Source organism: Xenopus tropicalis, chromosome 6 (genome assembly GCF_000004195.4).
Source record: "Xenopus tropicalis strain Nigerian chromosome 6, UCB_Xtro_10.0, whole genome shotgun sequence".
Classification (NCBI taxonomy): Eukaryota; Metazoa; Chordata; class Amphibia; order Anura; family Pipidae; genus Xenopus; species Xenopus tropicalis.
Genome location: NC_030682.2, coordinates 126,306,029 through 126,326,669, shown reverse-complemented (window position 1 = coordinate 126,326,669; position 20,641 = coordinate 126,306,029). Strand labels below are relative to the sequence as shown.

At 40.5% G+C, this 20,641-nt stretch overlaps 1 protein-coding gene across 2 annotated transcripts in view; it reads left to right on the top strand.

Annotated features, from left to right (window-relative positions):
• Positions 1 to 94: 94 nt before the first annotated feature.
• Positions 95 to 20,641, top strand: part of nbn (nibrin) — a 35,773-nt gene continuing 15,226 nt past the window's right edge. The window contains exons 1-8 of one of the 2 annotated variants that reach the window (XM_004915153.4): positions 95 to 234; positions 2,273 to 2,406; positions 2,880 to 3,028; positions 4,206 to 4,365; positions 5,592 to 5,695; positions 5,839 to 5,956; positions 6,677 to 6,864; positions 17,820 to 17,929. In XM_004915153.4, the coding sequence (XP_004915210.2) occupies positions 204 to 234; positions 2,273 to 2,406; positions 2,880 to 3,028; positions 4,206 to 4,365; positions 5,592 to 5,695; positions 5,839 to 5,956; positions 6,677 to 6,864; positions 17,820 to 17,929 (994 nt within the window). In that variant the 5' untranslated portion in view covers positions 95 to 203. The remainder of the gene's footprint in view (positions 235 to 2,272; positions 2,407 to 2,879; positions 3,029 to 4,205; positions 4,366 to 5,591; positions 5,696 to 5,838; positions 5,957 to 6,676; positions 6,865 to 17,819; positions 17,930 to 20,641) is intronic. The other variant, XM_002934425.5, reaches the window with a different exon arrangement.

The window sequence follows — 20,641 nt, the reverse complement described above, 5'->3', positions numbered from 1 at the left end:
GTAGTTCGGTGCGCTGACAGCAACATTTAGGAGAATTATACCTTGAGTTATACAGGTGTGGTCACTAGATGGCGCTGCTTTCCCACAGACAGAATTTCTATCAACTTTGCGTGTGGGTCAGTACTGACGGAACTGTTCAGTGGCCAGTTCTGATGACGGAATGAGTGTGCGCAGTGTGTACAGCGCCAATACCAAGCAGCGCAATGTGGAGGCTGGTAGCAGAGAGAGCAGGAGGTAATGTGGTAACTATGGCAGCAGGCGTGATCAGCTTGATGGACTACACTTCCCGGCATTCCCTGATGGATATGTGTTGGAGATCTGATATAGCAGGAGAGAGGAGCGCTCCCTTATGCGTAATAAAAACATCGCCTGCGCGTCCAAAGGAATCTAAACTTTATATCAGTTCTACCTTTATTGGACAAAATTGTGTTTCTGAACTTCCAAAGGCTTGTTTTGTTTAGAATCACTCCACTGACAGTTTTATCAGGAGCCAACTAAAGGGGTTGTTGTCCTTAAAATTAACCTTTAGTATGATGTAAAGATTCATATTCTTTATATTCAATTTACAGTTGTTGGTTTTTTTTTGTTATTTGCAGTATTTGAATTTCTTAGCTCTTTGTTCAGCAGCTCTCCAGTTAGGAATTTCAGCTGCTATGTGGTTGCTAGGGTCCACACTAGCCTAGCAACCAGGCAGTGGTTTGAATGAGAAGCTGGAATATGAACAGGAGAGGACCTGAATAGAAATAGAAATAATAGAAAGCAATAATATTGGCTGCCTGAGTCATTGACCCCCATTTGAAAGTTGGAAAGAGGAAGGAGAACAAGACAATTATAAGACAATAATAAGAAATTTAAAAAAGGCCAATTGAAAAGGCTAAAATAATTGGCCTTTTTATAGCATGCTAAAAGTAAACTTGAACATGAAGAACCCCTTTAATTTGGCTGTGTGTTTATTGAGTGTGGCAGGAAACCAGGCGTTTTTTGCCCAGTCTGAGAGAAGCGGGTCCTCTTGCCTTCGCTTCTCCATGGTCCTGCATTAAAAACTGCTCAAGTGTGGGTACACAGAGCGAGGCAGAGGTCGGCCTGGAAAACACCCCTGCTTTCACGTTTTTCTGGCTGAAAAACGCAGGGCTGAGAGAAGCGGAAATACGCACCTCACCTCACCCTTAGATTGTAAGCTCCACTGGGGCAGGGACTAATGGGAATAAATGTACAATCTCTCTGTAAAGCATGGTGGTATATATAGGTACTATATGAATAAAGAGCCAGAATAATATCACCCCTTTGCCCATGCTGCATGGCTTATTAGCAGTTATTTGAGATGTCTATGTAACTGCATGGAAACTGGGACAGGTTGCAGCATAATCATGTATATAGCCATGCAGGAGATGTGTGAATTTACAGGTATCAGGTGGCCGTGGGAACCCTGTATAAACAATAGTAATGTCCCCTGTTATTAATTCTAAACCAGATCTCTATTATAGGAAAGACACCTGCAGGGGTTTAGTGTTCCTTGTTATAATTAAGGCATAGTGCTGCTGCACCACTTCCCATGGAAAACAGCTTCCTTTCCAATTCAGGAAATCTAAACATGAACTTTAATTTTGATTCTGAAGGAAACCATTCAGGATTTGGCTCAGTTATCAGTGTTATAAATTGGGAAATCAGTATGGAAAGGAACTGTAATACAGAGAGATGAATGCTGTGTGAGGCTTAAGCTTGTGTGTGTATGAGAATGGTGGTTTGGTTGCTACAGGAATGGAGAGTTAATGTCAGAGGGAAGCTGATGCTGGCGGGAGTGTGGTTCAGTAGAGGGTAGCGGTGGTGGGAGTGGCTACATGTAGAACTAGATATCGCTAGCCTATATATATGTTGCAGTCATCAATGCCAATGATATTTATAAGCTGCCAAGTTTTTATCAATGAGGATGGATCATGTGCAGTGCCCTCAAGCCTACAATGATGCTCCCATGCTGGTGCTTGCTGCACAGACTGGGCCTGATGAGGCTGAGGATGTTGGGGATCATGATGGGGGATACTGGGGGGCTGCTGTTTCTAGCAAGCAGTACAGCAGCCCTGTGCATTAGGGTTATTGTTAGAAACTGGACTTGCTATATTGTTGCGGTATACTGTTAGGCTGAACAGATAGTGTGATATTGCTGCAGCAGTTGCAAGTCATTAGTTGAGGGTTCAGTATTTGATCATCTGTTTTATCTGTCATGCTGTATTTCCATTACTCACATGGCTGCCCCTTTCTCTCCTTCTCTCTACAGGGGACACATATTATATTCTTACTGGCACTGACTATGTTGTGGGGCGCAAGAACTGTGCCATCTTAATTCCAGATGATCAGTCCATTAGTAGGTGCCATGCTACATTGTCTGTCAGTTACCCAAGTGCCAGCCTGGTAAGTGCTCCTAAGGCAATCTTGTGCTGTTGTGATAAAATAGTTGTGTAAGGGCCCTTCAGTGTGTGTCAGGGAATGTTAGCCACATTTGCACCTTCAAATCAGTTGTACTTGAAATTCTTCAAAAACTGGCTTGAGTTTTCCTGCAGGTCAGCATACAGGCCCAAAGTTCTTAGAACTATTTCACACTCCATATTACATTAGCATTCCAGTTCCAGTCTTTGGTTGGCCAGGCCGGACCCATACACTGCACACTTTGCCTGAGACAGTGGTTGGTCTATTTCTAATGGAAAATGTCCAGTATGGAGCTCTGATAAAGAGGCTCTTTGTTGGGCGGAGAAAGAACTGGTGTTTATCTGTTCACTTGCTGAGGATTCAGTAATAGAACTGTAGAGCTTGGGTGTTTATAACGTTACACAAATGTTTGTGCTAAATGTATTTTTGGTTTTTTGTTTTTCTTTTGCTTTTTTTAGAGCCAAACAAATGCAGTTTCAGTCCTAACAATTAAAGACTCCTCAAAGTATGGCACAACCGTCAGTGGAGAAAGGATGCAACCGGCTGTTCCAAGGAGTTTGAAACCAAGCGATGAGGTCATATTTGGTTGTTTTCATAGCAAATATAGGCAAGTGATACACATTCCTGCCATTGCAACTTTTTTGTTGTGCGGATCATGGATATATCTACATCTTCGTTTCACCTTTCTTTCAGTTCCAGTTTAGGACTTTGTGCATTAAAATGGCTGTTTACTTTTGAGTTAACTTTTAGTATGTTGTAGAGAGTAATATTCTAAGACAATTTTCAATTGGTCTTCATTTGATATATGGTTTTCTTAATGATTTAACTTTTTGTTCAGCAGCTCTCCAGTTTTGAATTTCAGCAGCTAGGGATCAAATTACCTTAGCAACCAGGTAGTGGTTTGAATGAAATAATTATATCTTTATAGAAGAGGACCTGAATAAAAAAAAAATAATAATAAAAAAATAACAATAACAGTAAAATTGTAGCCTCACAGAGTAATAGTTTTTTTTTATTTTGCCAGGGTCAGTGTCCCAAATAAATAGTAAAGACCAGTTGAAAAGTTGCTTAGAATTGGCCATAATTTATAACCTACTAAAAGTTAACTTATAGGTGAACCACCAAGTTTAGGGTTGCAGCTTGTAACTTGTTTTATTTCTTGTATTGCGATGTGGGTTCCAGACTGCTTTGTAATGACAAAATTGGAACCAGCTATGTAATTGTGGGGTTTCAAAAGTCTCATCAATTCTTTCTTATACAGACAGTTGGCTACTTTCAAACAAAAAGGTATTTGTATTGTGACATTAAATAAGTAGTTTCTGTGCCAAAACCCCATAAATACACGATAATTATATATTATAAGAGAAAGCCCTTCAGCAAGAAAGCAAAAGTCCGCAAGGGCATTGGGGTAGGCACCAAGACTAATAGCAAATACTTAGCAGGGAAAAGGGCTGGAGGATTTCTGCTTTTGGTTTGGCATACAGAGAGATTTTCTGTATGACTATACATGATACTTCTTTACTGGTCATTAAAAAAAAAAAAAAAACAACCCTCCATATTTAAGTTGATATATACTATCTGCAGGTCTCTTTCTGTACCAGATGGGATTTAAAGTCAGGCAGGATTCCCACTAGCCACAGGGTGCACTTTGCGAGCAGCAAATACTGCACAAACCAGAACCAGATGAAGGCACAATGGAGAAAGCCTTGCCCAGCTTTAACATAATTAAACCCAGACATTTATGAATGTAACTTATTTGTTTTGCTTTATTTGTTCCTGTCTAGGGTGGAATATGAGCCTTTAGTGGTCTGCTCTTCCTGCTTAGATAACACAGAGAAGAATTCTTTAAAACAAAACCTCATACATTTAGGCGGCCACATGTTAAATAACTGGACAGAGAAGTGCACTCACCTTGTTATGACTTCCATTAAAGTTACTATCAAGGTAGGCAAATTACATGCCAGACTGTGTGTTTATATGTGCATGGTAATGATAACCTTTGCAATAACCTTTGGCTCCCTGGGGATGCTGGGAGTTATTAATATGTTTGTTTCTACAAGTTATACATATTTTACAGCACTGTACAACAGTCTTGGAGAAAATAAAAACAGAACAATAAGCTTAAATAAACCCATTGAAACATTATAACATGCATTAACAGAACCAAGATATGAGCACAGTGAGTCATTAGAGCTACAGTCTAGTGTCAAAGGTCAGCAATAGCTGGAGGCCTGACAGGGGGACACCTCTGCACTTAATTAGTAGAGATTAAAAGATGGAACATGCAATTCTTGCAGTGTTGGCATTTTTGAAGGAGACAGGTGAGCAGCCCTGTTGTTTCTCAGGAGTGACATAGGGGCAGATGTGCTTGGTTACCAAGTGATTGCCTCACAAGCTGAACTGTCATATTTACAATTAGGTCCCACACCTTGCTGACCAGATAGTACTGATTTGTTTGTGCAGCTGACAGATTGGCAGGTTTAGCAGAGCTTAAAGGGAACCATGGCCCACAGAGAAGATGTACAGTGGAGAATTTACACCTATAGATTTCTCTCTCCTGGAAAGCAGCTGTAGCTACAAAACAGCACTTATAGCGCAGATGAATGATGATATACCTTATCATGGGAGTTGTAGCGCCACTTGAATACTTTATGTCAAATAGCCTTATCAGAAAAGTAAAATAGTCTATTACAGTTACACCACCACCACTTCTGTATGCCAGACAAAATAGCAGTTTCTAATTAAGACATAGCTTTTTTTGCTAAAATTAAAATACTCATATGTCAATATTTAAAAATAAACATCAGGACAGGTGTTGTCTATTAGCTGAGGATTCCAAACATGGAGAACCCTCTCGCAACATTGCTGTGCTTTTTACTATAGCCTAGAGATCCCCCCATTCAGTAAACTCGCCCTTACTGCTAAGTCATAAATCTATTAAGGAAGCAAATTAGGGTACTGCCAGCCAGCTGATAGAAGTGTATAATGGAAGAACTCTGTTTGCAGTGAAGTCCCCAGAATGGTTCCCCTCACAGGAATCAATTGATAAAGCTCTGAGCAAGGTGAAATGCACGTGAGTGGGTACAGGCTTGCCCAGTAAATGATCCCCGCTTTTTATTCATTTATTTTTAAATATTTTTTTCTAAACAAGCTTTTTTTTTCTTTTTTAGACTATATGTGCACTCATTTGCTGCAAACCAATCATAAAACCAGATTACTTCCGCGAGCTGATCAATGCCATTCAGCAGAAAAGGCCATTGCCTGAGTATAGAAGGTAATGCAAAGTGGAATCTGTTTCGTTTTGCCTCAAGCTTGAATTGTACTTTTTGGGACTATCTGCAGAGCATGCAACTTATCACAGGCATCATTTAGATTACAAATTGGGTAAAGCATAGATGCTTTTTTTTATTTTTGCAGTTTCATCCCTCCTATAGATGAGCCGTCACTTAACCCAGAATCACTGGATCTTTCTGAAAATGTGAAACGAAAATCTATATTCAAGGATAAAGTCTTCCTTTTTCTAAATACTAAACAGGTAAGTTATATTCCCCTGCCCCAAAAAATAAATCTGCTTATTTTGTGTGAGGGTTTCTTAGTATCCCGTAAAGCAGTGCTGTCCAATTTATGTGGTACTGAGGGCTGGAATTTTTCTAGTCTACGTGGTGGAGAGCCAATAATGGCAGTCCGTTTTGGCCACTCACTTTTTTAAACCACATTAAGAGATATTGTCACAGTAGCAATTGGATGTGCACACTGGCACTAAATTTCTCAGCGATAAGAAGAAGCTTTATTTCACATACTGGCATGTTTCAGCACCACATATTCATAGGAAGGATTCTTATATTTTATATATATTATATATTTTTTTATATATTATATGTAGTGGGTTCATTGTTAAATGCTGGCAAGCTTTATTACACTGATTTGGTAGAGTGAGTCTAGTTGAACAGACCAGATATTTATTTTAGCCATTTCATAGAAACGGGCTTTATTTAGATCCTTATACTGCATATAATGCAATATAAATGCATGTAATACTAATTAAGGCAGGTCAACTATGCAGCTTGTTACATAAATAGGTTGCACTTTGTGAGTGTCCGCTGTACAAAAACAAAAGGGGTTGTGTTACACGTGTCCATTAGTGTACACTAATAGTTATCTTGAGCTTTTCATACCAATCCATAGTTTAACTGTACAGTGCTGTTTCATTCTGAAGTTAAATTTAAGAATGATATATCTTTATTTGTTTTTCCAGTATATGAAGCTGAGCCCTGCGGTTTTGTTAGGTGGGGGAAAGGCACATCTGCTGGAGTCACTGACAGACACATCAGTATTGGAAAATTCTACAACATGTGTAATCGACGTGGCTATGACAGAGACTCAGCTCTCTGAAACCCAGTCTACACAGCCCTGGATCAGTTGTACACTGGACTTATTGCACAGGTTAACCTTTTTCATTTTCTCTGTTTTGATAAATAGTCTGTTCTTCTCAAAGAAAGGATGTTTTAGAGAGAAAAAATAACATGGTTATAACTTTCAACTTAAAGGACATGTCAACCCCAAAAATAATAATAAAAGAAAACATAATTCTAAGAAACTTTCCAGTATGAATTTATTAAACATTTTCAGTGCTTTAAAAGTTTTTGTAAATGTAATTGCTACTGAAAGCAGCATTTGAAAATTTCCTTGTTGTTTCTTTTTAAACAATGTTGAAAAGGTCAGTCTCCTCCAGCAAGTCAGGTCTGTCAGTCTGCTGCCTTGTGTTACATTCAGAGCCACCAGAGTAGAGAACAGAAAAGGACAGGCAAACACTACTTCTAATAGCAGTTATACATACAAATAACTCATAAACTATTACAAATTTTTAATGAATGTATATTGCAAAGTTGCTAAGAATTTAGAATATTTTTTATTAGGCCAAAAAATATATATATTCTGGGTTGACTTGTCCTTTAAGGCTGTGGAATATATTGGCAAAGAGAATTCAACTTTGCATGACCGCAACTGTGTTTGTGGGTAGAACCATTTTATCTTCACCTCCGTTAGGTGCATTATGAAAACTAATACCAGCAGGTAAACCCCATAAACATCACTAGCAATCAACCAACAGACGACCTGCAGCTAATGATGACCCTGCAGGTTTTCAGCCACATATTGCTGTGTTGTAACTTTCACAGGCAACCTGAATGTGTAGATAAGAAGCCGCAGCTTACAGTGTGCATACACCAAGGTCATAGGGTACTTCTATTCTGTAATCGCTTCTCCTAGCAAGCAACATTATGGGATGAGTAGAAAGAAAAAGAAAGGCCAACATGTAAAAGTCCCCTAAAAATAAGGAAAGTGGCAGACTATCTTAGGCTAATGCCAAAAATAAATTTCTCCAACAAAGAACCCCGTAATTATTGTGGGATGATATCCAGGTTTGTTTATGTAAGACATTGGCTTGTTGTTACTAGCTGGTGAACAAAGCTTGAGGCAGTATATGTGAATATTAAAAAGAACAGACCGATCTGCACACAGAACAGAAGCACCACCTGAATGATATCAAAGATGAGGATTGTCTCTTTATACTGTACATCTGGGTGTGACTTTAAAGCAGTTTTTTCTTTACGTCAGCCCTTGAGTGTAGAGAGGACAATGCTGATTATTACAGTTTTATTTTTGTCTTTCAGCATATTTAATATCTAGCACAGCCCCTAGCGTAGGGTTTTTTTGCCTCTTTGGTCAACTCAATCTGCAGTGGCACTTGAAGTTATAGAGCTGTGGGAAGGTAATCTGTTTCACACACACAGGTTGATATTGCTCGTCAGTCAGGACCTCACAAGGCTTCCAAAAATAGGTTCCTGTGCTGCGCTCGGCAGCCCCAGTGATTTTACCTTTCCTTGTCCTTCCAGAGCAATGCTCATTCTTTGTGTTATTGGTCCTTTAAAGAGATACTGACACCAGAAATGAAACCTTTTTTACATCTATCATAACATTGTCTTTGCATGAGCTTTATAATTTTGCCAAAAAAGTATTTCCTGATGCTTTTCCATTCCTTATGTGATCCCCCATGTTCTTCTATGAGGGGGCGGCCATATTTGTGCAGCAGTAAGCTGTTAGCATTAGAAGCTATAACTGACAGGCTGAGAAGGGACAGTCAGGTTGGCAAAACAGTCAGGTTTAGGAATTTCAAGCAACAATTACATACAAAACCAGCCCTAACAGTGAAAAAAGATCAACATGACCATAGGCGAATGGTGTTTTTTTTGTTTGGGGAGGCTAAAAATGTTGTGTATCTATATGCATTGACAGTTACCCCACTCATACAGACAAGCATTTTTTACATGCGTTTCCTGCGCTGGATCTTGCATGTGTTTCAGCGCAGGGGAACGCAAAAAGAAACGCAGGCCTGTATTTTCTATATAACTGTAGTCACTGTGGCACAGGCAAGCGTGGAATGCAGGTGGAATGCAACTTGCTGTGTTAGGAGCTTACCTGTGCCACAAAGAGTACAGCATAATAGGATATATAGGCCTGCATTTCTTCCTGTGCTGAAACACATGAAAGATCCAGCACAGGGAAAGGCAGGGAAAAACACTGTAAGAGCCATAAACAACTTTTAACATTCATTTTTTGGTGGCATTGTTCCTTTACAGCTGAATTTTTTTTTTTTTAACTCTGTTCAGTTCCATAACGCTGTCTCTCTAAAAACACTTATTATGAGTTCATATTTCTGGCACCCCAAATCCTTTATCACTACCTGTCATTTCCTAGAAAGATTAATCATAAAAAAACTATTTATCTTCAGACAGGGGCGTTTCTGGGGTCTATGAAGAGGGAGCCACATTGCTAGTACAGAGTAGAAAATGTGATTTAAAATCAGAATTTCAGCTCTTAAAGCTACCAGGAGCAGCTTTTTGCCGCCCATAATAACTTGCAGGCTTATGGCAGCAGCGCCCCTGTCTTCAGAATATCCAGCTATTGCTGATCTGCAACTGCTTTCAGTCTTTTACTGCCACTGGCATTGGTCTGATATCTAGTGGACTCTCATAGTTAATATCACAAGCATCAGGAATGTGTATCAATTGACTTCTTATTGCCAGTGGAAAGAAACTGATTTTTCCTGTGACCGTTGCTTTCAGCTGCCATAGACAGCTCTGTTCCACTGTGACAGGGACAATCAGCCATAATTAAGGCAGGCAATTTCATAGCTGGTATTATAAATCATTAGCTGCCCTTGAAAATACAAAAAGAGGATTGGTGGGGAAAGGTAAATGTAGCCACTGAAAAAGTCAAAAAACGGCTCTTAAGCCGCCACGTGCAGCAGAGCCAGGACATTGGTATGTGGGTTAAGCGACTTGTCCAAGGTCACAAGGTGCACCTAGGGTGGAATCGAACCCGAGTCTCAGTGTGTCACCACACTGAAGGCTGATTCCCTAACCACTAGGCTATCTGAGTCCTCCCACTTATAGGAGGATCTTTTTGGTCTGTTGTCTTAGATATGACCGTTGATGTGTCCTAACTGTGTGAAGGAAACATGCAGGGTTAAAGCCGGCTGCTTGCACCAAGACCTGTATGAGTAGGGGGACAGTTAAATAAGTAGAGAGAATGAATCTGGAAACTGTGCTGCACTATTCATAACTGAAGAATAGGCACAACATATATTTGAAAAGTGTTTGACCTGAAAGCAGGTGCTTGTATGGCTATCCAAGCTGGAGCCAGTAAAGCCCTATGTGGGTTATATGAGAGACTTTCCATACAAGGCTGGCTGGCCACTCATGTATGTTTTCTTCTTTATAAATGTGTATATTGACAGACATATTGGTAGATAGTTTAGAAGCAGGATGGGCAAACAGGAACAGAGCTGCCAATCAGTGGGAAGTGCCAGAACATAACAAACTTTTATCAGGCTGCCATCAGAAACTTTGGGGCCCCATACAAGTTATTTATATGGGTCCCCCCATGAACACAAGGATGGCACTGGGCAGTGAGTGTGGCAGTGAGTAACACATGGGGAATGGCATATAGGTGTAAAGCCTGTTCTGACCGGAGAGAGGGTGGGGTTAATGAATGAAAATAATGAAGAAGGCAGTAACTGACACGGAAATTCACAAAAGTGGAGGGAGCCCTTTTTTGGAGTAAAAGTGGTGGAAAAACTGGTGGAAAACACTTTCTCCAGATTGACAAACAGAAATCCGGCTAAATTCCGACTCAACCGCCACTTTTCTGTTTTTGGTGAAAGAAAGACAGTTTACAGACACTTTTGTGAATTTGTCGTTTAAACGACATTTATACAACGTTTTAACGACATTTTTCCCCGACATTTTCAAAAATGGCGTAAAGCTCAGTGTAACTCTGTCAGATCAATTCTAAGCTCTTCTGGTTTGTTTCCCCCAGTCTCCACATCACACCTCTGGTAGGGGCCCCATTGGGGGATCATTAACATATTAATGGGGATTAGCAGCCTATTGTTAGGGGACAAGTCTCTGTCTCACCCTAGAGCAATAGGTGCAAAAAGCCTCATTAACATTTTATAAACAAGTAAAACACTGATTAAAAAAGGTTTAACCCTTTTAGTGCCATGGGACGTAGATTCTACGTCCTGGGTAGCAAAGGACCAAAGTGCCACAGGACGTAGAATCTACGTCCTACAGCACTATCAGGTTTACAAGCGCTGCGCTCGCTTTTAAAGCAGCGCAGCGCTTGTAAACCCTTCACAACCCCCTAGGCAACGAGCAGAGCGGATCATACTCACCGATCCGGTCCCACGATCGCGTCGCCAGCCAATGACAGCAGTGGACACGCGATGATGACGTGTCCACTGCTGTCCCTTTAAATAGCGCCGCCTACTGTCGGCTCCTCATTCCTGCTGCGCACTTCGGACCTGGTGGAGCTCCCCTGCTGCCTTCCTGCTGCCTTCCTGCCAGATTGATCGCCCCTGATCGCCTGCCTGCCTTGGGTAAGCTGAACTACAACTCTCTACCACTGTTTATTTTGCTTATTTCTATCTCAACTGTCTAAAATTTTTTTTTTTTTTTTTTTTCAATTTTTTCTTCTATCTTTGTCATTATTACACTTTTGTACACATACACACTTATTTACAACTTTCCCAAGCACACACAGACACTCACACACACACTTACACTTACACTTTTTTTTTTTTTTTTTTTTCTATCTTTCTTTTCTTTTCTTTCTTTCTTTGCTTTCTTTGGCAGTCTTTTTTTTTACTAAAACTTTATTTCTGATCTTGCTCTATAATTATCTGATTTATTTGGTTGCATTTTAGTGTTTTTTTGGCATTTTCATAATTGATTTCTGTTTTTTTATTATTGTATTGCACTGTAACTTTTTTTATTGCTATTGGGTGCTGAATTTGCAGTGACGTTGGTGGATCCAGGGCTCTGACCACCAATTTCATTGCAATTATTGTTCTTCTGTTGGTTTAGGTGGTTTTATTGGATTTTACTGATTTTATGGTGTTTTATCTTTGCATTGTTCTTTATTGTGTGTTTAGTGCCCCCAAAAAGGTTGCTTTTGCAGTGACATTGGTGGATCCAGGGCTCTGACCACCGATTTCATTGCAATTATTGTTCTTTGATTGCTTTTAGTGGTTTTATTCCATTTTAACTTCATTTGATTTCAGTTGTTCTAGAAAGGCTAAGATTGTTCTGGTAGTTTCTATTGCCAAGGGTTAGGCTGATGCCACACATGGCGTAGGGCTGATTTTTTTCAGCAAGTGGAAAAACGCTTGCCGAAAATTCAGCCCTACGCCTGCTACTTGTGCCTGCACCCGAATGAATGGAATACGCTCGGGTGCAGGCACATGTAGCCGATATACGCATGAAAACGCGAGACTTTGCATTCTCACGCGTTTTCATGCGTATATCGGCTACATGTGCCTGCACCCGAGCGTATTCCATTCATTCGGGTGCAGGCAAAAAAAAAGGGGTGCATAGAGTGCAGCCCCAATATTATGCATTTTCAGGTTTGGCGGCCATGTACTTATGTGCAACCAGACATAGGTATCGTTTTATTCAGGGGAACTTGCAGATTGATGTTTAGTAAGTTTTTGGTAGTTGCCATGGAAATTTTGGAGAGAAATCTAGGTTTGTATCTGGTTTTTCCTTGATTTCTGACCAAAGCGCTGACTTCTGCAAGGGACTGCGGCCACAATTTTCCATGTAGAAAGAGAAGAGTGGTGTCTCTGAATAGCTGAAGGTGTGCACTTTTCGTAAATATATTGATTGTGGGGGTTATTTCACATGTATGGGGGTGTTTAGACTAAATAACTGCAGGTAGAGCACATAGAGCACAGCCCCCCCTTATGCATTGCCCCTGTTTGGGGGCATTTGGTGGCCACGTCTTTATGTGCACCCATACATATGGGGTATCGTTTTATTCAGGTGAACTTGCAAATTGAGGTTTAGTAAGTTTTTGGTAGTTGCCATGGAGATTTTGGGGAGAAATCTAGGTTTTTATCTGGTTCTTCCTTGATTTCTGACCAAAATCTAGGTTTGTATCTGGTTTTTCCTTGATTTCTGACCAAAGCGCTGACTTCTGCAATGGACTGCAGCCACAATTTTCCATGTAGAAAGAGAAGAGTGGCGTCTCTGAATAGCTGAAGGTGTGCACTTTTCGTAAATATATTGATTGTGGGGGTTATCTCACAGGTAGGGGGGGTTAACACTGAAAAGCTGCAGGTAGTGCACATAGAGCGCAGCCCCCAAAATTTCAACTGAAATTGCCCTTATACATTGCCCCTGTTTGGGGGCATTTGGTGGCCACGTCTTTATGTGCACCCATACATATGGGGTATCGTTTTATTCAGGGGAACTTGCAGATTGATGGTTAGTAAGTTTTTGGTAGTTGCCATGGAGATTTTGGGGGAGAAATCTAGGTTTGTATCTGGTTTTTCCTTGATTTCTGACCAAAGCGCTGACTTCTGCAAGGGACTGCGGCCACAATTTTCCATGTAGAAAGAGAAGAGTGGTGTCTCTGAATAGCTGAAGGTGTGCACTTTTCGTAAATATATAGATTGTGGGGGTTATCTCACAGGTAGGGGGGGTTAACACTGAAAAACTGCAGGTAGTGCACATAGAGCGCAGCCCCCAAAATTTCAACTGAAATTGCCCTTATGCATTGCCCCTGTTTTGGGGCATTTGGTGGCCACGTCTTTATGTGCACCCATACATATGGGGTATCGTTTTATTCAGGGGAACTTGCAGATTGATGGTTAGTAAGTTTTTGGTAGTTGCCATGGAGATTTTGGGGAGAAATCTAGGTTTTTTATCTGGTTTTTTCCTTGATTTCTGACCAAAGCGCTGACTTCTGCAAGGGACTGCGGCCACAATTTTTCATGTAGAAAGAGAAGAGTGGTGTCTCTGAATAGCTGAAGGTGTGCACTTTTTGTAAATATATAGTTTGCGGGGGTTATTTCACAGGTATGGGGGTGTTTAGACTATATAACTGCAGGTAGAGCACATAGAGCACAGCCCCCTCTTATGCATTGCCCCTGTTTGGTGGCCACGTCTTTATGTGCACCCATACATATGGGGTATCGTTTTATTCAGGGGAACTTGCAGATTGATGTTTAGTAAGTTTTTGGTAGTTGCCATGGAGATTTTGGGGAGAAATCTAGGTTTGTATCTGGTTTTTCCTTGATTTCTGACCAAAGCGCTGACTTCTGCAAGGGACTGGGGCCACAATTTTTCATGTAGAAAGAGAAGAGTGGTGTCTCTGAATAGCTGAAGGTGTGCACTTTTTGGAAATATATAGTTTGCGGGGGTTATTTCACAGGTATGGGGGTGTTTAGACTATATAACTGCAGGTAGAGCACATAGAGCACAGCCCCCCTTATGCATTGCCCCTGTTTGGGGCATTTGGTGGCCACGTCTTTATGTGCACCCATACATATGGGGTATCGTTTTATTCAGGGGAACTTGCAGATTGATGTTTAGTAAGTTTTTGGTAGTTGCCATGGAGATTTTGGGGAGAAATCTAGGTTTGTATCTGGTTTTTCCTTGATTTCTGACCAAAGCGCTGACTTCTGCAAGGGACTGCGGCCACAATTTTCCATGTAGAAAGAGAAGAGTGGTGTCTCTGAATAGCTGAAGGTGTGCACTTTTCGTAAATATATAGATTTTGGGGGTTATTTCACAGGTAGGGGGGGTTAACACTGAAAAACTGCAGGTAGTGCACATAGAGCGTAGCCCCCAAAATTTCAACTGAAATTGCCCTTATGCATTGCCCCTGTTTTGGGGCATTTGGTGGCCACGTCTTTATGTGCACCCATACATATGGGGTATCGTTTTATTCAGGAGAACTTGCAAATTGAGGTTTAGTAAGTTTTTGGTAGTTGCCATGGAGATTTTGGGGAGAAATCTAGGTTTTTTATCTGGTTTTTCCTTGATTTCTGACCAAAATCTAGGTTTGTATCTGGTTTTTCCTTGATTTCTGACCAAAGCGCTGACTTCTGCAAGGGACTGCAGCCACAATTTTCCATGTATAAAGAGAAGAGTGGTGTCTCTGAATAGCTGAAGGTGTGCACTTTTCGTAAATATATAGATTTTGGGGGTTATTTCACAGGTAGGGGGGTTAACACTGAAAAACTGCAGGTAGTGCACATAGAGCGCAACCCCCAAAATTTCAACTGAAATTGCCCTTATGCATTGCCCCTGTTTTGGGGCATTTGGTGGCCACGTCTTTATGTGCACCCATACATATGGGGTATCGTTTTATTCAGGGGAACTTGCAGATTGATGGTTAGTAAGATTTCGGTAGTTGCCATGGGGATTTTGGGGAGAAATCTAGGTTTGTATCTGGTTTTTCCTTGATTTCTGACCAAAGCGCTGACTTCTGCAAGGGACTGCGGCCACAATTTTCCATGTAGAAAGAGAAGAGTGGTGTCTCTGAATAGCTGAAGGTGTGCACTTTTCGTAAATATATAGATTGTGGGGGTTATCTCACAGGTAGGGGGGGTTAACACTGAAAAACTGCAGGTAGTGCACATAGAGCGCAGCCCCCAAAATTTCAACTGAAATTGCCCTTATGCATTGCCCCTGTTTGGGGGCATTTGGTGGCCACGTCTTTATGTGCACCCATACATATGGGGTATCGTTTTATTCAGGGGAACTTGCAGATTGATGTTTAGTAAGTTTTTGGTAGTTGCCATGGAGATTTTGGGGAGAAATCTAGGTTTGTATCTGTTTTTTTCCTTGATTTCTGACCAAAGCGCTGACTTCTGCAAGGGACTGTGGCCACAATTTTCCATGTAGAAAGAGAAGAGTGGTGTCTCTGAATAGCTGAAGGTGTGCACTTTTCAGAAATATATAGTTTGTGGGGGTTATTTCACAGGTGGGGGGGGTTAACACTGAAAAACTGCAGGTAGTGCACATAGAGCACAGCACCCACATTTTTAGCTGTAATTGCCCTTATGCATTGCCCCTGCTTTGGAGTGTTTGGTGCCCATGTCTTTATGTGCACCCATACATATGGGGCATCATTTTATTCAGGAGAAGTTTGTCTTTCAAATTTGCCTTTGTTTGAAAATTTTTATGAGATTTTTTTTTGTCAAATCCACATATGATCATGCGTCCAAGTTTACGTTTTAGAAAAAAAAAATGTCAAAAAAAAGCTCAAAATTTCACAATGCACTGACAAAAAGTATTTGGCTTTTGAGTGAAAACTAGATTGCACCTAGAAACCTGAAGGTCTGTAGTTTCTAAAGATACCAAACATGAGGGGATATTTTAGATTTACATATAAGTTATGCTGCATCAACTGTTACAAGCGCTTTTCCACTTTGTTCTGGTGTGATATTGTACTAAGTATTGCTTTAGTTTGGGGGTTACTTCTGGACAGGAACTGTGGGTTACCATCACATATTTGGTATCGTTGGACTTGGGAGTATCAGGGCTTTTACAAACAACAAAAAAAAGTGTGTAAAATCAACTTTTCTATGGAAAAAAAACTCCAAATATACAGAAATTTTTCATAATTTTATTTTTTTTTACATATTGCACCCAAAATACACATCATATCTGCAGAAAAGTTATAAAATTCAGTGTGTATGTCGAAGCCCAATTAGTGACGAAAAAAACAATATATAATTTCCCTAGTTTCATGGAGGTTTTCCTACCAAAAAACATTGTTAAAGTGAATGAGTACAAAATGCTTAAAAAAATGTCTGGCACTGGGGGGAACTGAAATGACAAATTCGGCTGGCACTTAAAGGGTTAAAGCATGATTGACCACGAAGGAGAAAAATTCGTATTTTTTCTAATTGTTAGAACTTTGCGTATTGACCACGATAATATCGTTAAAATAATATTACTTTTTTGTGGTTTTTTAGTAGTGAAAATTCGTGCTTTAATGAATGGGCCCCTAAGTATTATGTAGCTGTGTAAATATACTGAGACAATATGCATTTGCTCTTAATTTTTTAAGTTTTTGTGGTTTTTAATGTATTTAGCTTTAGATTAGCTCTGGTTGCTAGGTCCAGTTTACCTTAGCAGTCAGGCAGTGGTTTACAGTGAGGAACATAAGGCTGATGCCACACGAGGAGTAGGGCTGAAATTTTCGGCAAGCGGAAAAACGCTTGCCGAAAATTCAGCCCTACGCCTGCTACTTGTGCCTGCACCCGAATGAATGGGATACGCTCGGGTGCAGGCACATGTAGCTGATATACGCACGAAAATGCGAGAGAATGCAAAGTCTCGCGTTTTCATGCGTATATCGGCTACATGTGCCTGCACCCGAGCGTATCCCATTCATTCGGGTGCAGGCCTCGTGTGGCATCAGCCTTAGTATTTGAACACCCTGCGATTTTGCAAGTTCTCCCACTTAGAAATCATGGAGGGGTCTGAAATTCACATTGTAGGTGCATTCCCACTGTGAGAGACAGCATTTAAAAAAAAATTCAGGAAATCACATTGTATGGTTTTTAAAGAATGTATTTGTATTGCACTTCTGCACATAAATATTTGAACACCTGAGAAAATCAGTGTTAATATTTGGTACAGAAGCCTTTGTTTGCAATTACAGAGGCCAAACGTTTCCTGTAGTTCTTGACCAGGTTTGCACACACTGCAACAGGGATTTTGGCCCTCTCCTCCACACAGATATCTTATAGATCTGTCAGGTTTCGGGGCTATCGCTGAGCAACACAGAGTTTCAGCTCCCTCCAAAGATTTTCAATTGGATTTAGGTCTGGAGACTGGCTAGGCCACTCCAGAACAGAACAGTTGCATGTTAGCCATGAAAAAACACCCATTGACCAATATAACAAATGTTAATTATAGGTCAGAGGATGCTTGCATGTGTCATTGTTCAACCGTGTCCCCACTGTGTTTAATTCTGTATATAAAGGAATTGTTTCATTATGTTAGGAGAAATAATCAACTTCTTCTCTTCTACAGTAAGGGCCTGAGAGCAATTCCAGAAGCAGAAATTGGTTTGGCTGTTATCAATGTGTCAACAGAAATATATTGCAATCCTCGAAGACTGGCGGCAAGTGGAAATGAGGCCGGTATGGCAGCACTTAATCTCTTCTCGGCATCAAAAGATGAATGCGTTTTTGTTTCTGACAGCCATAAATCATCAGAACTTGCCTTATCTGTATGGGCATTAACATTGTTTATATAGAATGCTCACCGTTCTATAAGTGTATTCTGCAAATTTTATAGACTTTATCATTTCCAAAATCTTTATTGTTTTTCAAGGGCAAGGAAAGCCAAACTCACTGAGGGGTGCCAAAATAATCACTAGGTATGTTTCATGGACCAGTGCTAATTTTAGGAAAAATCCACAGTTTGAATCAAAGCGCTGTGGCTCCATCTTAGTTTGCATACCTGGTTCCTACATAGATTTGTGCATGCCCAGTAACTGGTAGTCTTACAATTTGACATTACTGTGAATATACAAATCATGAATTTGGTAAAGGGAGGACTGGGAAAACAAGGTACAATGGCACTGTGAAACTTATGAAAAGGGAGAACTAAAGATCAACTAAAGAAATGTTGGACATTATGTTTTGGGATTCTGTACCAGCCCAAGGCACCCACAGCCTTTTAGCAGGGAAGATCTGTGCCCCCAAAGATGCCCCAGTAGCCCCCCATCTTCTTTTGTGCTGATTCCCTGCACATGCTCTTCTGTGCTGCTCTCACTTACCTGAACGTAGGGGCTGACTCACAATATACTGTTTATTATTATTAACATTTATTTATAAAGCGCCAACATATCCCGCAGCGCTGTACAATAAGTGGGTTTCATACATTGGACATACAGAGTAACATATAAAGCAATCAATAACCGATACAACAGGTGAAGAGAGCCCTGTCCAAAAGAGCTTATACAGAATATAAATGTCACAATATAAGGCTGATTAGTAAATAAGGCAGATTATTAGTGCATGGCAGCTCTGAAACCAGTGCAGTTAACATCAGCTTATATTACAGGCCAATTTCATTTTCTGTTGCAGTCACTTCTAACAGATTCCAGTATGGTGACCCCCATGACAAATGCAAAGGCCTGTATCATTGCTACTATAGAGATGCTGACCCTTTAGGCTGCTTTAATAAGTTTAGTATAGAAAATATGGCATTATAGCCATATTCATTTTTAGGGTTTAGTTCTACTTTAACAACACCAGTGTTTAAAGAATATAAGAAAAGGGAAAATGAAAAGCATGGAAAATCTTTATGCAATTATCCCTTTCTCTTTATCATTTTATATAGAGGACAAAAGTTCTTCATGAGCTTCACAATTCATTTATTGTAAGATCCGACTCTTCAGACATTCTTCCATTCAACATTGAATTGCAGTGGAGCCACCACATGATGTTTCCAAACCAGTATTAGTTTCCACTCACTGCATTAAGGGGCTGATTTATTAAGAGTTCACTAAAGAAAACAATCACCCACTTTCTATTCATTCCTATGGGATTTTTCCCTAAGTGTATTTATCAAAAGATGAACTCTATCTTTCACCCTTTGATAAATTTGCTTCTAAAAATTCTATAGGAGGTAATAGAAAGTGGGTGGATTTTTCTGTGGTGAGCTTTAATGTAACACTTTGATAAATCTGGCCCTAAGGGGCCCATTTACTTACTCACGAACCGGCCGAATGCGTCCGATTGCGTTTTTTTCATAATGATCGGTATTTGGCGATTTTTTCGGAAAATTGTCGCGACTTTTTCGTTACCAATACGATTTGCGCGAAAAAACGCGAGTTTTTCGTAGCCGTTACGATGCGCTCGTATTTTGTCGCGACTTTTTCGTAGCCTTCGTGCCGAGTACGAAAGATTCGGATTCATTCAAGCTTCGGTATGGTGACTTTACTTGGGCCAGGTTGGAGCTGCAGGGTGCCATTGAGCCCTATGGGAGACTTTCCTTGGGCCAGGTTGGAGCTGCAGAGTGCCATTGAGCCCTATGGGAGACTTTCCTTGGGCCGGGTTGGAGCTGCAGAGTGCCATTGAGCCCTATGGGAGGCTTCCAAAATCATGCAAAGTCTGAAAGTTTCGCCCGCCGCTTACGAGCGCTCAATACAAAAAAGTCGCGACAAGATACGAGCACATCGTAATGGCTACGAAAAACTCGCGTTTTTTCGCGCAAATCGTATTGGTAACGAAAAAGTTGCGACAATTTCCGAAAAAAGTCGTAAAGGCGCTGAAAAAATCGCAAAAAATACGAAAAAGTCGCAAAATGTTCGTTTTCCAATCGGATTTTTCCAATTCGGATTCGAATTTGTGTCTTAGTAAATGTGCCCCTAAGTGTATGACCGTATGGGGATATCCGATTCAAATTGTTTTCTTCCTGCACCTTTAGGAAGAGTGGAGCACACCCTACAAAGGCTCAAATGCCTTGGGTTCTGGCAAAATGAGGAAATATAAGGACAGACAGCCGCACGCACAAGGACTTAGCGATTAGTGAAAAAATGTATTTGAAAAAATCCAACGTTTTGAGTACTGACTGTACTCTTCTTCTTTATTTTTCAAATAAATGTTTTCACTAATCGCTAAGTCCTTGTGCGTGCGGCTCTCTGTCCTATATATATATATACAAACGTATTTCTTTAAGCTTAAATAACATATTACTGTATGTCAACTCCAATAATATTCTTTTTTTCCTTCCATCACATCCGCCTCTATTCCAGAACTTTAGATTGAGACGTTTAAAGCTGTAGCTGAATGTACAGTAGGACACTGCAGTGTGGGGCTAAGTCTGCAACAGCTGGGGGCGCT